Source organism: Phoca vitulina, unplaced genomic scaffold (assembly GCF_004348235.1).
Source record: "Phoca vitulina isolate PV1807 unplaced genomic scaffold, GSC_HSeal_1.0 scaffold48, whole genome shotgun sequence".
NCBI classification, from domain to species: Eukaryota; Metazoa; Chordata; class Mammalia; order Carnivora; family Phocidae; genus Phoca; species Phoca vitulina.
In genome coordinates, this window is record NW_022589751.1 from 7,345,737 (window position 1) to 7,372,746 (window position 27,010).

General features: G+C 40.8%; 1 protein-coding gene across 3 annotated transcripts in view; it reads left to right on the forward strand.

Annotated features, from left to right (window-relative positions):
• Window positions 1-18,040, forward strand: part of LGI1 (leucine rich glioma inactivated 1) — a 38,966-nt gene extending 20,926 nt beyond the window's left edge. For 2 of the 3 annotated variants that reach the window (XM_032432606.1, XM_032432607.1), the window contains 4 exons: window positions 9,936-10,007; window positions 12,808-12,977; window positions 13,257-13,421; window positions 16,015-18,040. In XM_032432606.1, coding sequence (XP_032288497.1) covers window positions 9,936-10,007; window positions 12,808-12,977; window positions 13,257-13,421; window positions 16,015-16,850 — 1,243 coding nt within the window. In that variant the 3' untranslated portion in view covers window positions 16,851-18,040. The remainder of the gene's footprint in view (window positions 1-9,935; window positions 10,008-12,807; window positions 12,978-13,256; window positions 13,422-16,014) is intronic. The other variant, XM_032432608.1, reaches the window with a different exon arrangement.
• The last annotated feature ends 8,970 nt before the right edge of the window (window positions 18,041-27,010 follow it).

A 27,010-nucleotide genomic window follows, 5' to 3' on the forward strand; every position in this document is an offset into this window, starting at 1 on the left:
GTCTCATTAGTGTTAAGACAAAGATGCAGGAGATCCCAGTGTCATTCTGTCAACTTTAATGTGTTCCCTCACAATACCTCACTGTCAGCTCTGTTCTAAGCCCCAGGATGCAGCAGGGAACAAGGCAGACAAAAATACTTGCCTTTGGAGTCTACATTCTAGTGTGTCCACAGGGTCATAATGCTTCCTCTCACCAAACCTTGTCTCAACTGCTGTTTGGATTTGCAGTAAGGGGCACTGATGGCCAGATGTATTACACACAAATCATTAGACCCTTCAAGTCTTCTGTAAAAAGTCGTTATAATAAAAAACATTTGCTTTGCTGTGCTACATATCAATGCTGTAATGTGATACAGAAATAGCTGTGTATGGTATACATGTTATGCCATTTTATCACAGAGCCAAACACTACCAAACATCATTGTTTAGAAAATAATAAAAAACAGAAACAAATATATGGAAGGAGAAATAGAAGTCATGACCTCAACTTGAGAGGTGCTTAATTCACATAAATCCCATTCAACAGAGCTTTTGTCTGATGTTCAGCATAATCAAGGACTGAAGGAAGGATGTAAGATCCACGTGTGCTCTCTGGGAACTCATGACATAAGCCTTGCTATTCCCATTGGTTCACTCAAGTGTATCTTCTCTCCAGTCTAAAGGACTACCTGACCCAGAAGGAAGGAAGGATGGATGGATGGAAGGGAGGGGAAAAGGATGGGTGGAAGAGTTAATGAAGGGAGAGACAGAGAAAGGGAGAAAAGAAGGGGAAGAGAAAACAGAAGGAAAGAGGGGAGAGATGGGAAGCAAAGGGAGAAAGAAAAAAAATCTATACAACACCCTAATGAAGAACATCTATTTTATTTGACTAGAGCCTGTTAGGTCCATTAAATGAAATGGGAATTGAAATTTGGGTCTTAAGGAGGCCTCTTATAAGAAGGGGACACTGGTATAACATGTGCTTAGCATCCAGACATTTTCAAGCTCAAGGGAACACCAAAGTCAGTCTTCAAAGACAGTAGCATGAATCTTAATGGTCAGACAGTCAAAGGAAAGTCTAACCTCTCTGATCAGGTGCTAGAGGTGGGAAGGTGTTATGAGGGAACAGGTTAAAGTTGACTGAGTGAATATGACCCTTAGGTCTCTTGCATCTTTATCTAACACTTAGGTTGATTCATATGGCATTAGACTATTTTTGATCTACAAAAATGCAATGCCATATGATTCATCCTAAATAGTCTCTAGGAAGTGCCACACAAAGATGAATAAGATCCAGTTCCAACCTGGAAGAGCTCAGTCTGGCAAGAGGAATTAGACAAACCACTATTTTCTCACTGAGTGCCTTTGTCCCCAAGTTATCATGCTGTTCTGCAAGATGTACTTCCTTCCTTTCTTCCTTCCTTTCCTTCCTTCCCTCCTTCCTTCCTTCCTTCCTTCCTTCTTTCCTTCTTTCCTTCTTTCTTTTCTCCTTTCCTTTCTTTCTTTCAAGGAGAGATGGGTAGGGAGGATTTGAAACCCAAATGTCCCTCTGACCGCTCAGTACATCAAGTTAATTTTCCATTGTTTACCACCTATAAATAAATCTGACATTTGTTTGAGCCATTAGTTTCCTTTTTAAGATTTTAGGCTTTAAAGTGTACTTTCCTCTACCTCAGACCAACTCTTCCCAACCAAAGGCAAACACTGAATCAGCGAGGAGTTATCATCTGACCCTCTAAACTGTGTATACCGGTGGAAGAGTTTACAAAGCTCTTTCAGATTCTTGACCTCATTATAGTCTCCTGGTGACCTTACAAAAGAGGGTATAGCACTGCCCCTGTTGACAGATGAGAACGTGGAGGTGCACCCTGCATTTAAGCTGCTCCCCAGCTGATAGTGGTAAAGGCAGAAGTTTCCTGGGGTCTTTAATGAGATGTCTCATGCCCTGCCCACATCAGTTATAGCAGGGACAGAAAGCTTTGATTGAGCTGCTTGGATCCTTCCACAGGACATCGTCTGAGGCGCAAATATGACTGGGGAAGAAGGGGAAGATCCTGAAGACAGGGCCCTAGCCTCACTCTTAGTCTCCAAATGCAAATAGTTGGAACGAGACATATACCTTCAGATCCAACTGGTTTCCACTCTGGCCTAACATCGAAGCTGCCTCAATGGGCCTACCTGAGCATTTATACAGATTCAGTTAGTCCCCAAGGAAGCAACAAACTTATCTCACTTTCTTATACATCTATCTCAGGAGACCTAACTTCTAAAGAGAGATTTATAGACAACTTAGAAGTTACTATGTATACCCCCTCCCCTTCAAGCTAGCTTTCAGAAAAGGGAGAATTCCTTACATTTCTGTCCTTACAATGCCAGTCAAATCCTGGGACCCTCTATTTATTACTTTATTCTGAATTACTGTCCCAATGTTATACGTGTTTAACTTTAATATTTGGATAGTTTATATATTTCAACAAGGTTTGAATTTTTCTGCTGACTGTGTATTACTTTTGAAATCAGGGTGAAAATGCATTAAAAATAGTTTATGGCCAATGATGACAGAAATCTCTAAACATTAGGTATTAGTTTCTGTTAACATCCATGAGCCTTTTTGGTAATGATTTCCTTTGGTATCACATATGTGTCACTGTGACTAAGGCCCGGTAGAGACAGGACTGTTGGCATGCATGTATAAAAATATTTGGGGAAAACTGTCATCAATCTATATGTGTTGCAGAGCATCTGCTGGTTGCTCAACATTGGGGGGTACAAAAAATGCATATAGCAGTCCCCAAACTCAGGGTGCCTGTGTGTCCCCAGTCAGGCAGGCAGATGTCTTCATTTCAGCCTTCACGATGACACACATGTAAAGAGGCAGTGCAGGGTAGTGGCTGAGGGTGACCTCTGCCACCAGACTGCCGAGGTCCAAAGCCTGAACAGCTGTGGGATATCAGGAGGTCACTTAGCTTCACTGTGTCTCAAATTTCGATTGTGTAAAATGGGAGTGATAACAATAATCTGTAAAAGCAGGGACAGGAGATAAGAAAGTGCTTAGGAGTACCTAGCTCCAAAGGTTGTCATAAGATCAAATGAGTTCATCTATGCAAAGTGCTTAGAGCCTGGTATGCAGGAAACACCGTTATCGAGGAATAAACTAAAACTCCCTGCCTAACCTCTCTTGGTCCTGGATCAGGATTTCAAGTGCCATGGTGTTTTTATCCCCTTTAAAGATTCTGTATGAAATTAAAATAACTGCACTTGAAGCACCGCAAATTCCGTGAGACAAAAACTCAAGTGGCGAAGCTGCACTGCAGGGAGGCTAGGAGCACCCCAGATGGCTGTGGGTGCTGCTTTCTCAGCAGCAGAGCCCAGCGGCACTGAAACAAACTTGCTGTCGAAGCCAGTGTGGTCTGCCTCAGAGAGGAGACTTTCCAGTAGGTTCCATAGTCATCATCAGAGGTTTTCCCAGGTAAACCAGGAAGACACCAAAGTAGAGGGAATGGTCATCCCCTCTTTTGGGAAGGACAGACTGTCTGTCCTTGGGAATGCTTGACCCTACTCAGCTGGTTTCAAGGCAACTAGATGTTCAGTTGGGCAGTGTCCTGGTGTCTTAAAGAATGTTCCTTAGGCAGGCTCTGAATCAGGACTAGGGAACTGTGCTTAGTGGAAGGCACACTTTAAAGAGCCTCCACATTGTTTTGGAATGATTGCCACGGGGAGGTGATGAGGAGGGAGGGCACGTTGTGAGCAGCAGGTCCCTGTGATGTGGGAGTGGGTGGCATAGGGCAGTTCACAGGCTTTGCACTTTCTTCCTAACTCAGTGTCTTGGTACAAGGGGCCTAAGAGAAGCAACCTCTACTCTTTTCTTTGTCTAGATTGCTGCCCTTCCTCTTCTCCATTCCAGCCTGCCCCATTCATTCATTCCTTTCAAAGTATCTACTGAAGGCTTACTTTTGCCAGGCACTAGGAATATGGTGGTAAGAAGAGCCTCCTTCCAGAACTCACTACAGAATCAACCTAGAAAAAATTAACATGGATGAAATATGTCCTCAAACCTTTCCTCATCTCAGGGCGCCTGGGTGGCTCAGTCGGTTAAGCGTCTGCCTTCAGCTCAGGTCATGATCACAGGGTCCTGGGATCGAGCTCCACATTGGGCTCCCTGCTCAGCGGGGAGCCTGCTTCTCCCTCTCCCTCTGCTGCTTCCCCTGCTTGTGCTCTCTTTCTCTCTCTCTGTCAAATAAATGAATAAAATCTTAAAAAAAAAAAAAAAAAAACCTTTCCTCGCCTCATCTTCACTCCTCCTGATCAGTTCTATCCGCTCCCCACCCCCCGGACATTCCAGTGCACCCCTATTCCCTATAAAAACCTGTGGTCAAACTCACTGACTCTAAACTACATGGCTTAAAGTGTTGTCTCTCCTAATATTATTAATGATGAAGCCATAGCCTTTCATGGTGAAAAATATAAAGATGTGATTTAAGATCTAGAATAGAACTTGCAGATAATTCTGACCAAGTGATCGTTCACTTTGTAGAAAAGAAAACAACCACAGCTCAAACCCAGATATGCCATTCCCAGACCATGTCATTTCCACCCCGCTCTGCTGCTCAATCCAAGGAGCCCTGGTGAGGATGGACAGGCAAGGGGTCGGCTTGGACAGTCACCAGAATTTTCTTCAGTCATACCACGCACAACGTCTTTTCCTGACCACTCATGGCCACGTCCGACTCCTTGCCTCTCTCTCTCCATCAGCCTTCTAATGTGTCTTCCTCTTCTTCCTAATAATACTTGTATTTAGTTTAAAAATCCAGCACTAGGGCATCTGGGTGGCTCAGTCATTAAGCGTCTGCCTTCGGCTCAGGTCATGGTCCCAGGGTCCTGGGATCGAGCCCTGCATAGGGCTCCCTGCTCAGCGGGAAGCCTGCTTCTCCCTCTCCCATTCCCCCTGCTTGTGTTCCCTTACTCGCTGTGTCTCTCTCTGCCAAATAAAAAAATAAAATCTTAAAAAAAAATAAAAATCCAGCACTGATTTGACCCTTGCCCACCTAGCAGACTTTCGAAGAGGAAAGAGGTCCCCCACACCAATTCAGGCTCACGCTCTTTCAAGCCATCTCACTCTGGACCAGAAAGAAGAAGGGGAGAGAAGAAGGTCTCTAGACCTTCAGGACCAGTAGCATGTCTCTCTGGAATCTCTTGCTTTCCACACAAATATCCCTCATGAGATGAACTCTGTAGTAATGACTGAAAGAAAATATGACAAAAATCTTAATAGTGATTACTTCTGCCAGGATGATTATTTCATCCTTTAAAAAAATAATTTTTACACTTTCCAAATTTTCTTGATGAAATAATAAGTATTATTACATATATATGTATATATGTATGCATGTGTATATATATGTGTGTATATATCAGAAAATATATATTCCAGTGACATATATATCACTATTTTATTTATTTATATATATATATATAAAGTTTATTTATATATATATATATCAGTAAAAGATGGGACACTTAAAAATACCAAGGCATAAAGTTCTGTCTACTCAGAGAGGCAAAAAGAATAGATGACCTCAGCCTCCAGAATTGAGCATTTAAAAGTGCTTAGGTATTAAATATCACTGGTTTTGACAACAAAGAAACAGATTAGTTTTGTAGTCTTGATTATCTGACATAAGGCTTAAATATTCACCTGCAGATGCCAAATTTTTCCCTGGAATCCATTTCAAAAGTGTGTATATAAAAAATATTAGTAGTTGTGTGTGTTAATTTTCACCAAAAAATGAAATTGGTATTCTTTGTTCAGTTTTGCAGATGGAGAGACAGAAACCAATACCCCCCCAGTGACCACACTGTACTCAGTGATGCTGGGGATGAGAGTAACGGCCATTTTACAAAAGATACAGAACGTATTTCAACCAGAGCATCTATTAGGGGAAAGGGAATAATAATATGAAGCTGTTAGTCTGTGAAGCTGGGGATGATGGAGGAAAAGGAGAAACTGAGAAAATTGAATGAATTCGATTTTCCATTTTGCTCTCCAATAGCAAGACTCAGTGCAGAGATGGAATCTGAAGAATCAAATGATCCTAACATCAAGCCTAAAAACCTTAACCCTAACCCATGAAATGCTATCTCAATATCTCTAGCTGTTTAACCTAATAGGCACCAGATCCTCACCCTTTTCACCTAAGGACCAAATGCTGAGGAAGCTTCAGGGAGCATCAGGGACTTGTTATTTTTTCTTCCTGGCAGCCCTGGCGCAGAGCCCTCAGGAGCCCTCTCACCCCTACTCCACCCCCACAGAAAATTTCCCACAGAGATGCCCACGATGATTTTTGAAGCTCCAGGCCCTCCTCAAAGCTGGGTTTCAGCTGGTGTAAGGAACCCAGAGGGATGGCTCCAAATCTGGACTGACTGCAGTCCTAAATTTCCCCAGATGATGAGGGCCTGAAGCCATGTGGTCATCTTGTGAGAAAAATGGGAGCTCCATCCTGAAACCCATCTCATGCAAGAGCTAACATCATCTGACCACTCAGACTCCCTTGTGCTGACCCTGATAGTTACACTCTGGTGAGCCCGGTAACTTCGGGACTTTATGAATGAAGTAAAATAATTGATTTAGAATCACTAAATCTTCACTGGACAGAACCATTCCATACACAAGTACTAAGCAATGGGGTCTTTTTAAAACCTCAACTTTATTCTTTGTTTCTTCTGAATTTAAAATAACAATACATGCTTGATGATAAAAACTCTCACAATCCAGATGTTTATATAGCAAAAGTAAAAGTTTCCAAATGTAAAAAAATTGTATCTCCTTCCAGACCTTTCTTCATGCATTGTTAGCCATGTATCCTCCTTCCCCAAGTGGGATTACCCTCTACATCCTATTCTCTAATTTCTTTTTTTTTCTTTTGGGCATCATTTCTTGGCAAATCATAGAGATCGGTAGATGTTTTAAAATCTCCTGCGAAGTATTCCATGTTAAGTATAAACCATCATTTATTTACACAATCCCTTATTAATGAACATGTAGGTTGTTTCCAATTCTTTTCTACTATAGATAATGCTAGATTAAATATCTTTCCCTAGTTGTGCAGTGGGTCTCAAAATAATTCCAACTCTCTTCACTTAGTAAATTGGTAAATACTCTTAACTGGCCAGCTAATTAATGTGTAGAGGCATTTCATCATTCTCTTCTTAACTTTGCAGATTTTGCTGATCTCCTATGTGCCCTAATGCATCCTTCACCGTTGACCCATCAGCCCGCACTGGAAGGCTACTTTATATCAGGACCCCGTTACATTTGTTTTGCAGAATAATGCCCAGGCTTTATCAGCATTGTTTTCCTAAGACATTCCCTGCTCCAGTCCCTGCTGCCTGCTTTCTTCTTACACAAGTGTAAACCCTGTCACTGAGGCCTCCCAAAGACTTTAGGGAAGCTGTCTGAACTCCACTTAATGGGACTCGGAAGGCTTCCTCTCCTTTCTGGGTCTTACTTCCTCTTGGTTCTGCCTCTTTTATGAGTCCAGGCAGACTTCTCATGCCTACTCCTCACCAAACCTAGGCGTGAAGCTCCATCCTATCTTTTTCAGAAACAGTCCACTGTGAGTCAGTATTTCACTGAATTTTGGCAGTGAAACAGGAAAACGAGTAACACTGAGTGCAGTAAATCCAGCCACCATTTCTGCCTCTGGCGCCCCTCATGCCGCTCTGCCTCCCCCTCCCACTGGTCCCCAGAGTGAGAGCCTCCCTGTTACAAGAAGTCCTCAAAAGGCATTAAGCCTCATTTTACAGCCCAAGAAGGTCAGCCTGCCTTCATCGGCTCCAGCCCCCAACTCTGTTGACTTAAAAGTCCTTCATCTTCTCATGGAAAAACGATGTCTCTCTACCCCAAGAGCCTTGTAGCTCCAAGTCTGTGTCTTAACAGCTGCTTCTGTGGTTGGCCTTCACCTTGGGTATGTGAGGTCTAGAGCTCTATCCTTTGGCCAGGAAGTGGAACTACCAGATTTGCTCATTGTTTAAAAGAACAGCCTTGGAAAAAAGAATAATAATAAAAGAACTGCCTTGGGCAGCAATGCAAACATGGTGCCTCTTCCTGGGCAACCCTGGTGGCAGTAGTAATTCACGAGTTTCTTCATTTCACGTCCGCTGTCCTATGACCCAGCCTCCTCCAACCTTGTGCCCTGCAACCAGTTGCAGTTTGTTTCATCCACTTAGAAGTTCACATGAGAACTTTAAGACACATGGTGCCAGAAAATAAATTGAGACACATAACTTGGGAGTGACTCAGGACTAGACCAAGACACCAGGAAGTCTCTTCATTCAACCACTAGGCAGGAAGGTGAATTATAGACACATTCTCTTGAAAAGTCTTCTTTAGCAACATTTTATTAATCCTAATACCACTACAGTCATAGTAGTTCTTTCATATGGCCAGTTTTCTAAATGTTATTTCTTAGGCAAACCCTTCTCCTTCTTTTCCCCTCCCCCTCCTCCCTGCTGCCCTTTATTGAGAATAGACCAGAAGCCAGGTACCATCCCGAGTTATCTCATTTACTTTTTCTGTCTTGTGACATGAGGTATTATTACCCATCCCCCTGCCTAAAAAAAAAAAGAAAAAAATTGAGTCCTGAAGAAGATTCAGAATTAAAGTCACACAGCCAGAACTAGTGGAGTCAGGATCCAAACAAAGCTCAGAATGGCTCCAAAGCTGTGCCCTTCTTTACATAATGGACCGTCATTGAGACGGGAACATTCTGATTCAGTTCCCATTCTTATGTTCCAAGGTTCATTGAAGTTTTCCAACCTAGTCGTAATTTCTAAAACTCAGGAAAACAACATAATTAACTTAAAAATAGGTTTTAAAAGTCTTGAATGTTTGCACTTGAGAAATCTCATATTAATTAGAGCAGGTAGAAGAAGAATTTTGAGAGTCTTTTAAATGGAATTTGAGAGAATTTTCAAGGACTTTGGAGGCCAACAACATAAGTTCTTTTTGTTTTGGTTTAGTTTTTAAATTTTTTGTGGAAAAAATTTCATAAGAAAAGTATATAATAGATAGGTGTGTACACACACACACAATGCTGATTAAAAATAGAAAATTATCAGTACCTACATCCCTTGCTACTACTTGTTACGTCCACATTTCTGCAGTATGGACACATTTCCCTTTTCTTGATATCATCAGGACTACTCCTTACTCATTAGCTTTGATTAAAATTATTCCAGTGATTCATGAAAGAAAAAATAGAAAGAGAAAGAGAAAACAGTTCCTGTGACAATAAGAACTGGAAGAGAAGGAAAGGAGATGATTAAAGAGGATGGATGGATGGATGGGTATTTGTGAGAAAGTTGTTTTCTGAGGTCAAATGAATGGAACTAAAAGAAAAGAAAAATATAAAAAGGGAGTATATGCTTTGAAAAGAAGAAAGGATGTGCTGGCAGGGGGATAGGCTAGAAGGTCCCCCAACTCTAGAGCTATTGGCACTATCAGTTGGGGGTTTGGCCACTGTCTGGAGCAAGTGAGAAGGAGAGAGGGAGGAGCAGGGGCAGGCTGAGTGTGAGGGGAAATGGGCACTGTCACCCATTTAGTTAGTCATTATTTGGGACACATCCCCTAGACTGAATGTCTAAGAGTATGAATCTCATTTCCATTCTACATAGAAAGATCAATGCCCAATATCATTTTTTGCTGGTTTGTTAGTTTCTTTTTTGCCATGGTACATAAGTGCCATAAATACTGAGTGAGCATTGAAGCAAAGAGACCAAGAATTGAAAGTGTGATAGTGGGAATCTGAGTAGTATCTTAGAAGAAGAAATAAAAAAGGTACTGCAAGTAATTTAGTGTAGTCAGGAAAGAATAAAAGGGATTCATAATTAAGTTTTATCATAAAATGCATCTATTTAGTTTATGATTACAGTTTACATCGCTCTTTTTTTTTTTCCAGGAGCCTCGCAAACAACAATCTCCAGACACTCCCAAAAGATATTTTCAAAGGCCTGGATTCTTTAACAAATGTGTAAGAGGATCTAAGAAATCACTGATTAATTAATTTGCAATAGTTAACAAAGAAACTTGGTATTGATGTTTAGAATTTATAATTGGCTTTAAAATTAAATAAGAATTTTACAATTTAAATTTTAAATTGGCTTAAATTTTAAATTTACTTGAACTAATGTTTGAGTCTTCTATAGTGAAGACTCAATATATATATTCTATATTCTGAATATATAATGCCCAGGCATTCCTTGGGGCAAAGTGTGTATCCTATGGGAGGGAGTGCTGATAAGGGACTTTGAGGGGGTGGGAAGAGGAGGCCCAGAGTGAAATTTCAAGATGCCTTTTTTCTCAGGAGGTCCAGGAAATGGGGCTATAAAGGAAAAACTTAAAGGAGTCTGGGAAACTGACAGAGTACAGATGAAAGGTTACACCCATGGGTTGGTCAGTCAACAGAGAAATGAAGCAGGAAGTGGGGGAAGGGAGGCAAGTTTGCCTTTTCTCTCCTTAGACTGAACAACAACTCTAGGCTTAATCCCCAGGAATTTGGCTTAAGCCCCAGGAAGGGAATGAACTTAATTATTTTTGACCCTTTTTCAAACAAAAGAGCTTTCAAACTTTGACTTTTAAGCCTCAGAGTGAAAGATCTTTGTAAGGAATTTGTATATTTTGCTGTAAGCAAAGCAAGTAATATATGCCTAACTCTCTCAAAAGCAATTTAGCTTCATTAAGTGCCTTCCAGACATTAGAAGGGTATTTAAATGGTCATAAGGTAGATACAGGAACAAATGAAAGGATATATGAAAACAAAATGTTTCTTATCAATTCAGGTACTTTGCTATAGAATATATATTCAAAACAACTTTTCTCCAATAACAAAAGATCTGAGTCAAGTATTTTCTCCTAAACCTAGTATTTAACTTCAAATCAGTAAGCTAATGAAAAACTTTCTTTGTTCCTTGTGGTATTTCCCCAGCCCCTCCTCAATGCCTATTACCCCAAGTCCTGAATGATGGTTTATTTCCAAGAGAGTGCAGGAAGCAGGACACTTCCAAGAGAGTCTCGGACAGACCACAGTTAGCCGTTCTGGTTTACAATCACCCAGAAAAGTTGACACTCATTATTTGGGGTCAGAATATTCTTGGGAGATGCAGTCAGCCCTGGGATGTCTTGGAAGTTAGATGATATACCATGGCCGACTTGGGGATACAGCTTATTCGGGCATCATCTTCTGGCCCATCCTTGTGTCAGCATGAGCAAAAACCAAAATAACAACAACAAAACCCACTTGAAATTGGCTCAGTCTCTAAGGAAATCCCATAATGGGTTTGGTCTCTTGGGCCTACCCTAATACGCCCAAATCAAGAATTATCTAAGAACAAGGTTCCTTGACAGCTTGTCTTTTAGAGGATTTCTTGGTTTTCTTGAATGTATCCCCAAAAAAGCATTTTTAAATGCTTCAACATTTAAAAATTATTCGTGTGCTGTGTGAGACTAGGCAATACCTATCTTGGGAATTCTGTGTGACCAAGAAGGGTTTTAGGAAGGAGCTGGAATTTCTGAACAGAAGCAATGCAAATAAACAGAAAACCTGGTGAGTTGGGATCATGTGTGGAAATTTAAATGATCCATGCTGTATAGTTTATTACAGACATGAGCTGCTGGATGTCTGAGTTAGCTCTGCTGTGTCAGTCATTTCCTATTAAAACTGAATTTGTAGACCACGGAATAGGATCAGGATGAATTACATCTCTGAGGAAGAACAAAAGCAAATAGCTGATTTAATTAAATATGATATAATAAGCACTATATTCTATCCTCTAGACCTGCACTCCAATACAGTAGCCACACATGTGGTCACCAAGCAGTGTTCTAAGTGTAACTAAGGAACAAAGCTTTAAATTTTTACTTAATTTTTAGAAAATTAAGTAGAAAACTAAGTTAAATTGAAAAACTGATTCTCAGTTCGGTTATTGCAAAACTTAATTATGTTTGGAACAACTTGGATGTGTGAGACTATTTTTTTCCAACTATAAATTTTATGAAATCTAAATACAGATCGCATACTTCTGATGAAAATTTAGCATCCAAATTGAGTTATGCTCGAAGTGTAAAATACACACTAGACTCCAAAGACGTAATATTTTTTAAAAATGTAAAATACCTCATTAATAATGTTTGTTGGCTACACAGCTAAATGATAATATTTGTGTGAGATATTAAATAAAATATATTATTTTAAAATAAATAAATTATTTTAAATCAAATATATTATTAAAATTAATGTCACCTATTTCTTGTTACTTTTTTTAGAAATACAGAAAATTTAGAAAAAAAATTAGAGATTTTATTTATTTGAGAGAGAGAGAGAGAGAGAGAATGAGTGGGAGCTGAGGGAGAGGGAGAAGCAGGCTCCCTGCTGAGCAGGCATCCCGACACAGGCTTGATCCCAGGACCCTGGGATCCTGACCTGAGCTGAAGGCAGACGCTTAATGGACTGAGCCACCCAGGTGCCCCTAGAAAATTTTAAATTACATATGTAGTTCACACTATATTTCTATGGACAGCACAGCTCTAGACAGAGCTGCCTTTGATCCAAGAGGGAATAACTTATGAGGTTCTATTGACTGGATGGCATTCAAGGGTGCACTGCGGGAACTCTCTGAACTCAAAGTGAATGGTCAGTCAGGATCAAGGTAGATTATGGGGCATGATGTAAAGCCAGGTAAAGGCATTCTGCGTATGTTAATTGCTGAGGTAGCAATCATACATACGTAGGTAGGACCCTCATATAGCAAAATCAACTGAAGTTTGTCTTTCAGGGACCTGAGAGGGAATTCATTTAATTGTGACTGTAAACTGAAGTGGCTAGTGGAATGGCTGGGCCACACCAATGCAACTGTTGAAGACATCTACTGCGAAGGCCCCCCAGAATACAAGAAGCGCAAAATCAATAGTCTCTCGCCCAAGGATTTTGATTGCATCATTACAGGTAATGTATTCCAAGTCATTCCACCTCATAAAGCTAACTTAAGGGCTACATGTTGTGTGTGTGCAGGAATTGATATTTTTTATATCTTTAAAAACCAAATGACCAATTTTAATTTTTAAAATATGATAAAGCATTAAAACTTTGTGGGTTTAAAAGCAAAGTAAAATGATCATTTTACTGTTTCTCTTAAATAAATGTATCTCTTAAGGACATTTGAGATCTAGCCAAGGAACGAGGCATTAGCACACGGTTATTCATCATCATTTCCTGTTTTTGCAGAATTTGCAAAGTCTCAAGACCTGCCTTATCAATCACTGTCCATAGATACTTTTTCTTATATGAATGATGAGTATGTAGTCATTGCTCAGCCTTTTACTGGAAAGTGCATTTTCCTTGAATGGGACCATGTAGAAAAGACCTTCCGAAATTATGACAACATTACAGGTATGAAAAGCCTGATTGTATTTTGAATAGAAAGTTAAGCAGGTTCGACCAAGGGCAACAGAAAAAGACAACTGGTATAGGGGTATCGTTGGGCACGCTAGAGTCCTTTAATCCCCAGCAGTACCATTTACTAAATGACTGGGGATTGTTCCCTAAACCTTAATTTCCTGACTTGTAAGTGGGAATAATAATACCTAACTCACGGGGTTGTTGTAAGATAATGTATTCATAAGATAATATGATCACATATTCAAGAAACTTAGCATAGAACCAAGCATAGTAAATGCCAAATAAAAGGTAGATTATTTTTATTTGAAAGAAAAATATTGGACTAGGAATCATGAGTTTTAATCTAGGTTCTGCCACAAACTAAATGGGTGAGCCACTCATCCTCACTGGGCCTTCCCTTTTTCTTAACTATAAAATAAAGATGTTATTTTAGATCAATGAGTCTCAAGCTCTGTTGTACAAACGTGACCCCCTCAAAATGTTAATGTACTCCTGTGACAAAAAGGGATTTTGGTCCAATAAATCTGTGAACCATATCTCCCTCTTGGAGATTCATAATAATTATGCATTAGAGGTCCTGAGAAGTCTAGCAGTGAGGAAGCCTCTTTCCAGTGTTTTGTGCATTTAATTTGACCTTGGAAACCACTTTTCTTCCATGAAAACTTTTACTTAGGTGACCTATTAAATTTTGTTCTCATTTCAACAACTTTATAGTTTTTAAGTAAGTTAGAATATGGGGCTCCCTCTAAAATGTTTCCATCAGCTTTAGCTTCTAATACCTTTAAATCTGCTCCTGAGAACATTCATACCTCCCTGTAAAAGAGTTCCCTTCTTGGGTGGGAAGGGTCATAATTAGATTGTGTTGGTGGCCGCCAGCCCCATTGTTTACAGGATTGAGACAAGTCTGGGGCTTGCTTGAGACTGAGGTGCCCAGATGAAGGGATCTTCTCCAAACTGAGGTCCTCCCAGAAACCTCCTTCTTTCTCAAGGAAGAAGGTCATGCTTCCCTTTTTCCCAAAGCCCCCTCAATTTTCCAATGAACTGCAGCAGCTTTGTGCAGTTTAAACCAGGTTCTTCTTACCTGCGTATGTCCATCAGTTATTCTAGATGAATCTTAAGATGAATACTTGAAAGAGAAATGAATCACATATATGCATACTTTCAGAAGACATCATCTCATCTAAGATGACAAATATATGCCCAATATGCTGTCACCATGACCTCCTTTATGCCAGAAAGACATCACTAATCAATGTCAATGCTCTTGCTTACAGAGTGCAGATCTGACTACAGATTCCTCAACACAGTTTTTCAGGCAGTTTCCCAATCAGTCAGTTGATCAGTATTGATATATAGTTGAAATCTAGTGGCCATTCCTGATCTAGGTCAAATCCTCATTGTACAGAAGAGAAAACTGAATTCCAGAGAAGTTAAGTGATTTTTCCCAAAGTCACACAATCAGTTGAGTCCTGAAAAGGGTCACAAATAGAATAATCTCACCTATTAGTAGAAAGAGTTGATGCAGAACTTACTGCCTTGGAGCTTCTAAAGTTAGAAAAGGCTTGGGGCCCAGATTTGCCCTGCTCTCTTTGGATTTCCTAGAGCCAAGCTGCCTCTAGTCCATATTTACTGATAAATGATATTTACATTTATTGATACCAAAAAGATACTGAGCAAGGACACTGATCCATATTGTTCTCTAAGATTTCTCAAAATAACTTTTAGGAGTATCACCTATGACTGTACCCCTCTTTCATTTTTCTCAAGGATTTCTCTTCCTTGTCTCCTCTCTTGCCACCAGTGACCTAAAGCTTCAGAAAAATGACAAGTGGCATCTCTCTCCTTTCCTAGAGGAAAATCACCTATTTTTAGAGCAAGAAGCCATTCACACTAGGAACAAACCAATTTCTGGTAGAACCATGGGCTACCATGGGCTATCCAGATGACTGCTCAAGACTTTGTAGGGTGGTTCTAGAAACTTGTGGGATCCTAGCCCAAGTCAGAAGCCCTGGAATAGCTCACCTCCCCACAGGTTGGATTAAAAGCATAGAGATGCTGGTAGACCTGAGTTTGAATCCCAACTCTGCCTTCTCCTAACAGCACTGAACCTCTCTGAGTTCAGTCTGCTCATCTGCAAAAGGGAGGATAATAATATTTATCTCATAAGATTTTTGGGAATTTTTAATGAGATGATTTGACAAAGCACATAGTTGGTGATCAATAAATGGAAGTTTTCACAGAATTACTATAATTAACTCATGATGTGTCAGGGAAAGCAATGCTTTCTTTCTGCAAGAAGTGAGAGGAGAAAACTCAAGCTGTAGCTGTGTGTCCTGAATGTCTAGTGCAGGTTGGATGTGACTTGACAACTCAGTTGTTGGTAACAAGGCCTCGTGAGGCACAAAGGCACAGAAATTCAGGATCCTGCTGCCATTGGGCCTTGGAGATTGGCCTTGCCTATTCAACCAAGGAAATCTCTTATTCCAGGCTGATTTTGGTGGAAGTTGTATGGCCTCAGGCTGCATGTTTACATGCTGCAAAAGAGGATGGCCATCCAACTAATCTCTCATTTGTCTTTTCCCAGGCACGTCCACTGTAGTGTGCAAGCCTATAGTCATTGAAACTCAGCTCTATGTTATTGTGGCCCAGCTGTTTGGCGGCTCTCACATCTATAAGCGAGACAGTTTTGCAAATAAATTTATAAAAATCCAGGATATTGAAATTCTCAAAATCCGAAAACCCAATGACATTGAAACATTCAAGATTGAAAACAACTGGTACTTTGTTGTTGCTGACAGTTCAAAAGCTGGTTTTACTACCATTTATAAATGGAATGGAAATGGATTCTACTCCCATCAATCCTTACACGCGTGGTACAGGGACACTGATGTGGAATATCTAGAAATAGCCAGAACACCTCAGACACTCAGAACGCCTCATTTAATCCTGTCTAGTAGTTCCCAGCGTCCTGTAATTTATCAGTGGAACAAAGCAACACAATTATTCACTAACCAAACTGACATCCCTAACATGGAGGATGTATATGCCGTTAAGCACTTCTCAGTGAAAGGTGACGTGTACATTTGCTTGACAAGATTCATTGGTGATTCCAAAGTAATGAAATGGGGAGGTTCCTCATTTCAGGATATTCAGAGGATGCCATCACGAGGATCCATGGTGTTCCAGCCTCTTCAGATAAATAACTACCAATATGCAATTCTTGGAAGTGATTATTCCTTTACGCAAGTGTATAACTGGGATGCAGAGAAAGCCAAATTTGTGAAATTTCAGGAATTAAATGTTCAGGCACCAAGATCATTCACGCATGTGTCCATTAATAAGCGTAATTTTCTTTTTGCTTCCAGTTTTAAGGGAAATACACAGATTTACAAACATGTCATAGTTGACTTAAGCGCATGACACACCAAATTCTTTGGCTGCCATCAGAAACTTTCTACAGTACATGATCCGGATGAACTCAATGCATGATGACTCTTCTTATCACACTTGCAAATGAATGCCTTTCAAACATTGAGACTGCTAGAACCAAGCACTACCGGTATCTCCATCCTTAACTGTCCAGTCCAGTGACGTGGGAAGTGACCTTTTATAAGACAAAATTGAATCGTGTGACTGTTCTTTGCAGTGAAGATGTGTAAATAAGTGTTTAATGGTATCTGTTACTCCAAAAAGAATTATTAATATGTACTTTTCCATTTATTTATTCATGTGTTCAGAAACAACTGCCAAATAAAATGTTTACATTTTCTTTCATATCCCAAAGGTAATTATTTACAGTTGTTTTATTCTTGGTGACGGTACGTTGAGGAAATAGTTTTACACAATAGGGTTATGTTTAGATGAAGAGCTTATGGTGTGAATAAGGAGTGAAGACGAAACACTGATATTCATTACCCAAGATTTAGGAACAAGTTTATCAGCTGATTTGGAACATTCAAGGGTGTTTCCAAAGGTCATGCTTTTAAGAACATTTTGTGGTAAAATGGTGACAAACTTAAAGCAGGGTAGAGAAATTTGCTTATTTCAAGAAGACTGATTTAAAATAAATAGTAAGACCCATCCTTTTCCTGACAGCTCTAGCTAAAAAAATTCTTCAAAAAACTTATAAAAGAAGCAAAAGTCAAGATTTTCAATTTTAAGAAAGCTATTTAGGGACTTTCTAAGTGTCTGACCCTAGAATCATCTGAGAGCTAATTGAGATTGTAACCTTATAGTACTTGCCTCAGATTCACCCAATATGTAGTCCTCTTGATCTGATCACTTCTAGACATCAGTTTGGATGTTACTGACATGCTGCAGAGTGCCCAGAAGGCTCATATTTGATTTTCTAAATTCCTACTCCTGGACCACATGGTTTGTTAGCACCTAGCACAGTACCTATGGTAGGCTAGGCTCTCAAAAACTGCTTTAGAAGATGCATGTGTGTCCTCCTGTTATAATAATAAACTTCCTAAGTCCCTTTGATCTAATCAGTCCTATTTATTGAGTACCTATTAAGAACGGGTATTGTTCCTGTGGTGTTAGGGAGGAGAATTGAGGAGGAATTGGGCATGGCCCTTGCCCTCTGGAGCCTTAGACTAATTGGAGGGTTAAGACACAGAAACCTACAGAGTAAGCCGTAAGTGCCAATCATCATCTGAACATTCTGATTATAAAGATCCCAGGAGTATCGAAGATGAGTTCCTGGAGGAAGTGGTCCCTGTTTTAACTTAAAGGGGAGATATGGTTTCAAAAGGGGATCACGGCATAGAAGATATTCCTGGCATGAACTGGTTCTGTGTGAATCAGAGCTTCCTCCAGCTTATTGCTCCCCACGCTCCTTTGCCAAATGAATGGGTAGGGGGAAGAGGGCAGACATCAACCCCTCTGCTGGCACATATCTGGCAAACTTGAGACACCAAAGGTACACACAATAGTTACACAGCCTCCAAGAAGCAATACCTCGGGAAGTTATGCGTAGGAACCAGATTCCTTTACCACGTGGGATGATATTAACTGACATTAAAGTTATAGGGGACAAGAAGTCTTACCCATTCCCGATCTGGCACACAGGGAGAACTGGCCTTTGAGTTTCTTATTTTCTTCAGTTCCCTTTTTCTATAAACAGGATATATGCTGTTGAAGAACACCTGCTTCGTACAGACTGGGTTTAAATCCAGCCTTGCCATGTACTGGCTTTGTCCACAGGCAAGTTATTTAAGTTCTCTGAGCCTCAGTTTCTTTATCTGCAAAGGGACAATAATGCCTACTCCAAGGACAGTGGAAGGATTAAATGAGATAATGTGCACTTGGTGGATTGAATTTTCCAAATACGGCCACAATATTTCCCATCCTACATGTTCTATGAGAACCTTGCCCCCACCCCATCAAGAGGTAGTGCCTAATTCTGTTATCCTTAAATCTGGGCAGGCTTATAATCAATAGAATGTAGTGGAAATGATGCAGTTTGACTTTTGAGACTAGATCATAAGAACAATGAAGCTTCTACCTTGTGAACTGGGACAATTGCTTTTGGAACCCTGAACGGCTACCCACAAGGTCCCACGAGGCTGAGGCCACCATTGTGAGGAAGCCCAGGCTTCGGTCGACAGCCCCAGCTGAGGTCTCATCTAACAACCACATCAAGCACCAGTGCTGTGAGTGAAGATGCCTACAGGTAATTCCAGCCCCGAGCTGTCAAATCTTCCCCACTGGGGCCCTGGACGTTACGGAGCAGAGACAAGACATCCCCACGGTACCTGGTCCAAATTCCTGACCCACAGAATCTATGAGCATCATAAAATGGTCACTTCAAGCATCTAAGTTTTGGGGTGATTTGTTACACTGCAGCAGTGATCAGAACAGCATACAAGGTACTTAACACCGACCTGACACAAATTAGCACTCACCGAGTGTGCCAACTCCACACCCAGAATATTGCATGCTTCAGGGTCATGTTCTACATTTATTACCTTAACGTAACTCACGGCCGTTTCATTTGTAAAGGATATCTCTTGTTTTCAATACGTTGCCAGTGTTCGAACTCTGTGCCAGGCCTTCTGCTGAATTCAGGGATGCAGAAATGAAAGGCTTAGATTCTTCTCTGTTTGTTTTCACAGAAGCATTGACTATTTAAATTAGCAAACCGACTCTCTAATTCACCTGAACCCGGAAAGCCAGAGATGTGAAGTGAGCAGAGGGAGACAGCACCAAGCCAGGCCTCTGGACATTCAATCCAGATCCATCTTCATCACATGGAACTACCTTTCAACACTTCACCTTCCAATCCGAACCTGGGACTATAGATGGGGAAGAGGTGAGAAGTGAGAAGGCTGACAGAAATTCAAGAAGAACTGAGGAGGAGGACACATGGTAGGATCCACTTTCACAGGAATTGGCCGGTCCTTCCTGAGACTTGCCCTCTCCCCCTGTACCCTTCTTCTGCCCTATACTATATAACTCTGCCTCCTCTCCAGTCTCAGATGACTGGACCTGGAGTGAACTCCTGATCCAGGGTTCAACCCAGAAGCTGGGCTGGGAAAGAACTGATCCAGTTCTTTCTCCTGGATATTTGGAATTAGGACAGAGAGGCTCGGTCACTTAGTCACAGGCACCAGATTTGTAAAGTGACTATCTTAAATCAGTTTCCCTCAAAGCAGAGGGATTGACTGAGGGAGTGATTTCCTGTTACACCTGTAAGGGAATGAGACTAGGGCAGGGGAAGGTGCTACACAGAGATGTTCTTTCAGGAGAAGTTAGCTTCAGACTGTCTCCACGGGGAACTCCAGAGTGTGAATTGTACCACACAGTGTGTCCTGCCTTGAGGCAAGGAGGATGGATGTTTATACCCCCCATCTAATAGTCATTGAACCAAGAGGATGGGGCATAACCTTTCAGACATCTCCAGTGATGAAGGTTCCCGTTGGCTAAGGACAATCCTCCAGAGAAGTATGCAAATGTAGGCTGTTATAAACTAACACCCATGGCAGCTGCAGGATGGGTACTTCAACCCAGTAAAGAGCCTCTGGGTGGGAAACAATGGCATATGCTACAGGGACAGTGACTGAGCATCTGTAAGAGCAGAGGAAGCTGGTCTGAAAGGTGAGAAGAGAATGAGGTTGAAGGTCAGAGAGAAGCAGAGGTGAGAAGCTACATAGTCTGAGGGGGAGGGGGAGGAAGAGCAGAGAGAGAAAAGGGGAGAAAAGGAAGGGGGAGGGAGGTCTGGTGGCCCCTGTAAGGTCGCCTGAGAAAACCAGACTCTGTGAGGCTAATGTACACATATTTATTAAGTAGTACCCTTGAGATGCCACCTAGAAGGGAGGAGAAGAAAGGAGAATTTGGCAGAGAGCCACTGAGCCGTGATTCAGTTCCAATAAAAAAAAGCCCTGTAGGGAGCTGAGATGCTCCCTCTCAGGTGTCCCAAGCTGAAGCGAGGGGACCCACCAGACCTTTCCACCTCCATGGTGATTAGTCACTGGATGTGGGCTGGAAGAAAGTATGGCCCGAGGTGAGGCTGTGTTTTAGCCACAGCAATCCCCAGAGACTAGCAGACGGTAGCAGAAGCTGTTTCTGGGAGTCCTCCCAGCAGCTGGGAAAGTAAGTTTTTAATTCCTGAAAGAGGGAGGATCTGGGCAGTGCAACACAGCATCCGCCACAGGGGGAAAGAGAGAGAAAAGAGTGAGAGAGATTCCTAGTGACTGTCCATTTCCCGTTCATCCCTCATTACATCCAATGGCACTCCCTGCCCCTGAATTCCTTGATGTACTTCTGGAGCCTTCTAATAACAACCCTGCCCCACCATCACCACACATACACATTTGGCTTTGTTCCGCATTAGTTTGAGTGGCTTTCTGTACTTGCCACACAATTATCTTCACCTAAGCAGAATGTTTAGGCGTAGTTACCTCAATGTGGGTACGATGCTGAGTACTAGATATTTTCATCACCTTTTCCTCTGCTATTCAAACTGTGTGATTTTTTACTGATCTATCTTCAAGTTCATGGGCTGTCTTCTCTGTCATCTCTCACCTCGAATTTCTTTAAAAAGTAATATTACTCCAACTAGATCAGAGCTGCTCAACTTTTAAAAAATTTTCTAATGTTAAAAAAAACTTCAACTATGGAAATAAAAAAAAAATCTCCAATGTATTTTTGGCCAACGTCTTTCCATTGTCTTGTGGACCAATATTTTTGGAAATTAGAATAAAAATGAATAATTACCAGAAAAATGATCACACGCTTCGTTATTGTGACAATGCCAAATTGCTGTAAAAGTTTCTCAACGTTTCCTCTCAACTCTTGTACTCATTCCATCCCAAACTGATTCCAAACTCCTCCTGGCCTGGCACTGGTCCTAGGACCACATCTGTAGGTATACTGCTAGTCGATGAGGGCTCAACTTACTCAACGCAGTTCTTACATGTTGATCTTCGTGTGGGATGTAGATGCATTTTAACATGATTGCTATCAAGGGCACTGGGCATCCAGGACCACCACAGGCCTAGGAAGACCTACAAGTGGCCCTATAAAGTCCTAAAGGTGGAGTTCAAAATCTGACCAGCTTCTCCTTCCACTCCAGCATCCTCCATTTCACCCACACTCCCTTCATGTTCACAATTTGCCAATCCCTGTTCATCTGAGCACGTTCGTACTTGCTTCTGTGCCTAGGAAACCCCAACCACCAACAATGCCCTTTCCCTACTCTCCTACCTTTGGACATCTTAGTCCTCATCCAACCAGCTACCTCTGGTTTCTCCTTTCTCCAGCTTTCTCAGCCCGTGGCTTTTACCATAAACAAGGCTCATAATTCATTCTGCCTTGTATTATGGTTGATTGTTGACCTATCCATCTCTCCTACCAAGTTACATATCCCTGCTGGTCAGGACTTTGTCTTAGGGGTCTGTGATTCTTCTATCCCATCCCACCCTCTGTCCCCTGGAATAGTCCTACTTTGTAGAAAATCCATAAAGCTGGTGGAAATGAAATAGCTTTAAGTCCACCAGCTTCAGCCTTCCTGTTTGCATATCTGAGAAGCGGCCTCCTCCCCTACAGCAAATTTCCAGCCTTTTATAAAGAATCCTGGCCATGGGTTACACCTAAAGGATAGACCTACCAAGACCACCTGTTTCCCAGGTATAACTGGGGTGGTCTGGAAGATAAAAGAGACACAATTTATTTCCTGAGTAAATCCTTATTCAAATACATGCAGCAAATCTACCTAAAACTTGATCCACAAAAACGAAGGATGGGAACTAATTTAATTAATCCACGGAGACCCAAAGAACAAGAAGCTTGATACTAACACTTTCAGAAAGTCTATGCCCTTTGAAATTTCTATCCCCAAGAGGGATCCACATTCATGGTCAGCACTACTCAGAGATGCCCCAAGGGGAGCATCTTCCCTAGCTGAAGCTTTTAACAATAATTCTCAGCAAAACTGTGTCCCAGAAATCAGTATTCCCAACAGTGCCAGATCCCAGGACAACTGTCCTTTATCCTTCATTCCCTTAATCCTGTCTACCCACACATATTTAATAATTCTAAAGAAACTTTAAGAATTTTAATATTTTAATTTAATATTACAATTTATATTTTAACATTTTAATTTCATTATAATAATAGGTGGCACTTATTAAGCACTTACTATGAGCCAGGCACTATACTAAGCGCTTTATCTGTATTGTCATTCCATCCTCTATGATTCTGTAATAAGAGCATTGTTTTATAAATGAGAAAGCTTAGTCTTAGAAAAGCTAAGTAACTTGCCCAATCATATAGCCAGTTAAGAAGCAAAGACAAGATTCATTTTGGATAGTATCCATCAGTGGCATGCTATGAAGTGCTTAAAGACGAAATATATACTAAAAATTCAGGACTCTGAATTCTTCTGTGGCTGGGTGGCACAGTCGGTTGGGTGTCCAACCCTTGGTTTTGGCTCAGGTCATGGTCCTAGGGTTGTTAGATTGAGCTCTGCATCAGGCTCTGTGCTCAGCACCAAGTCTGCTTGAGATTTTCTCTCCCTCTCCCTCTGCCCCTCCTGCTTGTGTTCTCTCTCTCTCTCTCTCAAATAAATAAATAAATCTTAAAAAAAAATTCATGACTCCTGTAAACTGCCAGATAGACACCCCAATCAAGAACCTGGAGTGTTTTAAGTATCCTAGGACTATTGATTGATATTTACACCAATGGACAACAACAAGCTCAATTGTATCAAGAACATTTCTTGAACATCTATTATAAGCAAAGTGCTATGGAAGATGGTATGAAGAAAACAAAACGAGCAAGAAGTTGTCCTTACTCTTAAAGGATTTACATACCTCTGGGGTTTATTTCTAAAAGGCAGCATGCAGAAACAACAAAAGGGGCAAAAGTAAGTTCTAAAGGAGAGTTCTAAAGTAAGATCTAAAGGAGAAGTGAAACATGACCAGTGTTTTTCTTGCTTTTTGCCTGTAGATCTATCCTGTTGGTGGCCACAATATTTCTGTCTTTAGAGCAGTGGACATAATGATTAACAACATGTGTTGTTAGATTCAGGCAGACCTGGGTTTGCATTTCACTGTGGCTACTCACTAACTCCATAAACTTAGACAAGTTAATTAATCATTAATCATTTCTCCACCCAGGTTCTGATCCCTGAGGAGACATAGTGGTTAGGATGCTTTTGGTTATAAGTTGCTGAAATCCAACTAAACTAGTTTAAATACAAAAATACATATAGCTTCAGAAATACCTGGACCAGATACTCAGATGATATTTTCATAAATCTGTTTTTCTCTGACTCTATTGTTGACTTCTTTCTAAGTCAGTCTCTCCTTTCATGGTGGAGAGACCCATCAGCAGCTCCAACAAAACATCTTGCCAGTTTAGCTGTGCCTAATAGAAAGATGGTACTCCTTTTCTAGTAGTTCTAGCAAAATTTTGGGGCTGATGCTCATTGGCCCAGTGCCCATCCCTGAAGCAATTGTTCTAAGTATAGAAGGCTCTGATTGGCCAAACATGGGTCATATGCCCACCCCTGGAACCCACAGGTGAGAACCATGTGCAATGAAAGTGAGGTAAGGGTATTTCCCTAAAGTGAAATTGTAGTGCTATTAAAAAGAAAGAAAGGATGCTGAACAGGCAAAACAACAGAAGTCATCAGCCGAAGGTGTGGTCTCTGTGGAGAATCTCCATTTAGAGAGCTGGAGTTACCAGGGAAGAGGCCACACCCTTAGATGTGTCTAGAATCCCTTCACTAAAAGGTTTCAAAGAGCTGTTCCGGCTCTTATTTTGCAAAACTTGACAAAATATAATCTCCCATCTTTGTCTATTATTCATGATGATTCACTGCTACAATTTCTATATACATTTTTAAATGGTGTTCTCTCAAACATTCTGTTTTAAAATATTTAAATTGATATCTTCTGTTTCAAAATGATATTTTCCCAAGTGAAGTCAAGCTGCCAATTCTGATTCCATGGCCACCCATCCCTGGGAAATGAGAACAAGCATTCCTAGATCATGTTTTGTTCTCCTGGATGTGCTTTGACTTCAGATCAATCTTCACGGGGCAAGGGTAGCTCTCTTCTTGCTCTAATCACCTTGAGCTGACTTGAAGATTAAAATCTTAGTGGCTCTTTATTGGCCCAAGACTTTTCCTGACTTAGCTTTCCCACAGGTACCTAGGCATTAGCTGGAAATTGTCATAGATCAATCTCAGCAGAGAAGAGAAGAACATAAAACACTGACTTCTGTTAATAATGGTTCCTGGACCTGGTTTCCCCCCCAGAACCTCCTAGAAAGCAAACTAACTATACAGGTTCCTGGGACCCCACCTCAGAGCCACTGAAACTAATCTTCAAAGAATAGGACCCAGGAATTTTTATTTTTAAACATTCCTTAGGTGCTTGTGATGTTGCTAGCCCATCACCAGTTCACTAGCTGGGCCTCTGCTCTAAATAACCACGTTGAACTGACCAGTGGCATGTCAGGAGCACCAAGCCTGTGGTTACAAAAGTTGGCCAAAAGCTTTGGAACGCGCTAGCTTTAAGGATTACCTAAAGCAAGACATGGAGTTTCTTTCGGCCTTAGTTTTCTCTATAAGATATTGGAACTGGATCAGGTCAACCTATAGATACTTAGAGCTCTGAAAAATCTGTAACTGTGTTATAATGGAGAAAAAAGTCGCTTGGAAGCTTAGAGATCTTGGCCCAATACAACGGCCTTTATAGTTTTGTGATCTTGAGAAGTCACTTTCACTCCCTGGCTCACAATTTCTTTTTTTTTTAAATTAGTTAGTTGGAATAAATGAGTTAATGAGTGATAATTTTATGATAGCTATAAGATAACAATTAAGCCTTAGATAATTCTCCAAAATAATCTGTCAAAATGTACAGTATGAACGAGCCGAGGTTGATCATAATTTCCTGTTGACTTGGTTTGCTGGGTTGAGAATCTGCAAGCAGCATTTGGTATGTTGGTGTTTAATGGATATGACATTTCACTACACCAAATGGGAATGGAATATTTTTAGCACAGAATTCTCTAAGTTTTAGTAAAGAGGGCTTGTTCTGTGAATGGAGTGTGAACAAGCAGAGATACTATTTTAAAAGACCAAATATAATCCCCCTCCCCATCACAAAATAGTCATATGTGTACATATTTTCACCACAAAGCTTGAAGAACTTACCCCTTTTTATATCTTCTAAAAGGCAGTATTACATCTACTTTAATAACTCTACTGGCTCACACACACTCCTCCTTTCTTTACATGGCCTGCCTATTTATGATTAATAGGCTAAAATATTGTTAATGATTGAAAGCAATAATAATAGCTACCATTGGGTTGCCTGGGTGGCTCACTTGGTTAAGCATCTGCCTGCGGCTCAGGTCATGATCCCAGGATGTTGGGATCAAATCCCACATCAGGCTCCCTGCTTAGCTCCCTGCTGAGCTTCTCCCTCTCCTCCTCCCCCTGCTTGTGCTCTCTCTCTCTCTCTCTGACAAATAAATGAATAAAATCTTTAAAAAAAATAATAATAGCTACCACTTATTGAGCACTTACTATGTGTAGAACATGTGCTGAATATTTTATATGTATTTAGTCATTCAACCCCTGCAACAATGCTATTATTATCCATTTTTTCAAAAGAAAAAATGGAAGTTCAGAGATGTAGAGAAGTCTACCTAGGGCATGCAGCTAACAGCAGAACCAGGATTCAAACCAGGTCTCTCTGCAATCGGAGCCCTAGTGATTGACTTACACTGATATACTTACACTGATTGTTATCCGTCAGGATAACCTGGGTTATTTGGTAATACTTCAGTAGCACTCAAATATTACTGGCTTAAAATAATAAAGACTTATTTCTTGTTCATGTTACTGAGAGCACTGTTCCAAGTCATCATAATCTGCATGCATTCATGCATGCATTGATGGAATAGCCACTATCTGGGACATTACTAAGTAACAGTATCAGAGGGGAAAAGAGCCATGGCAAAGTATGCATGACAGCTACTACTGCTTTTATTGGGTTTCTTTATCTGATTTTTTAAAAATGATTTTCTTTTAATTTTTTTTATAACCATGCCCAACTGGCTTG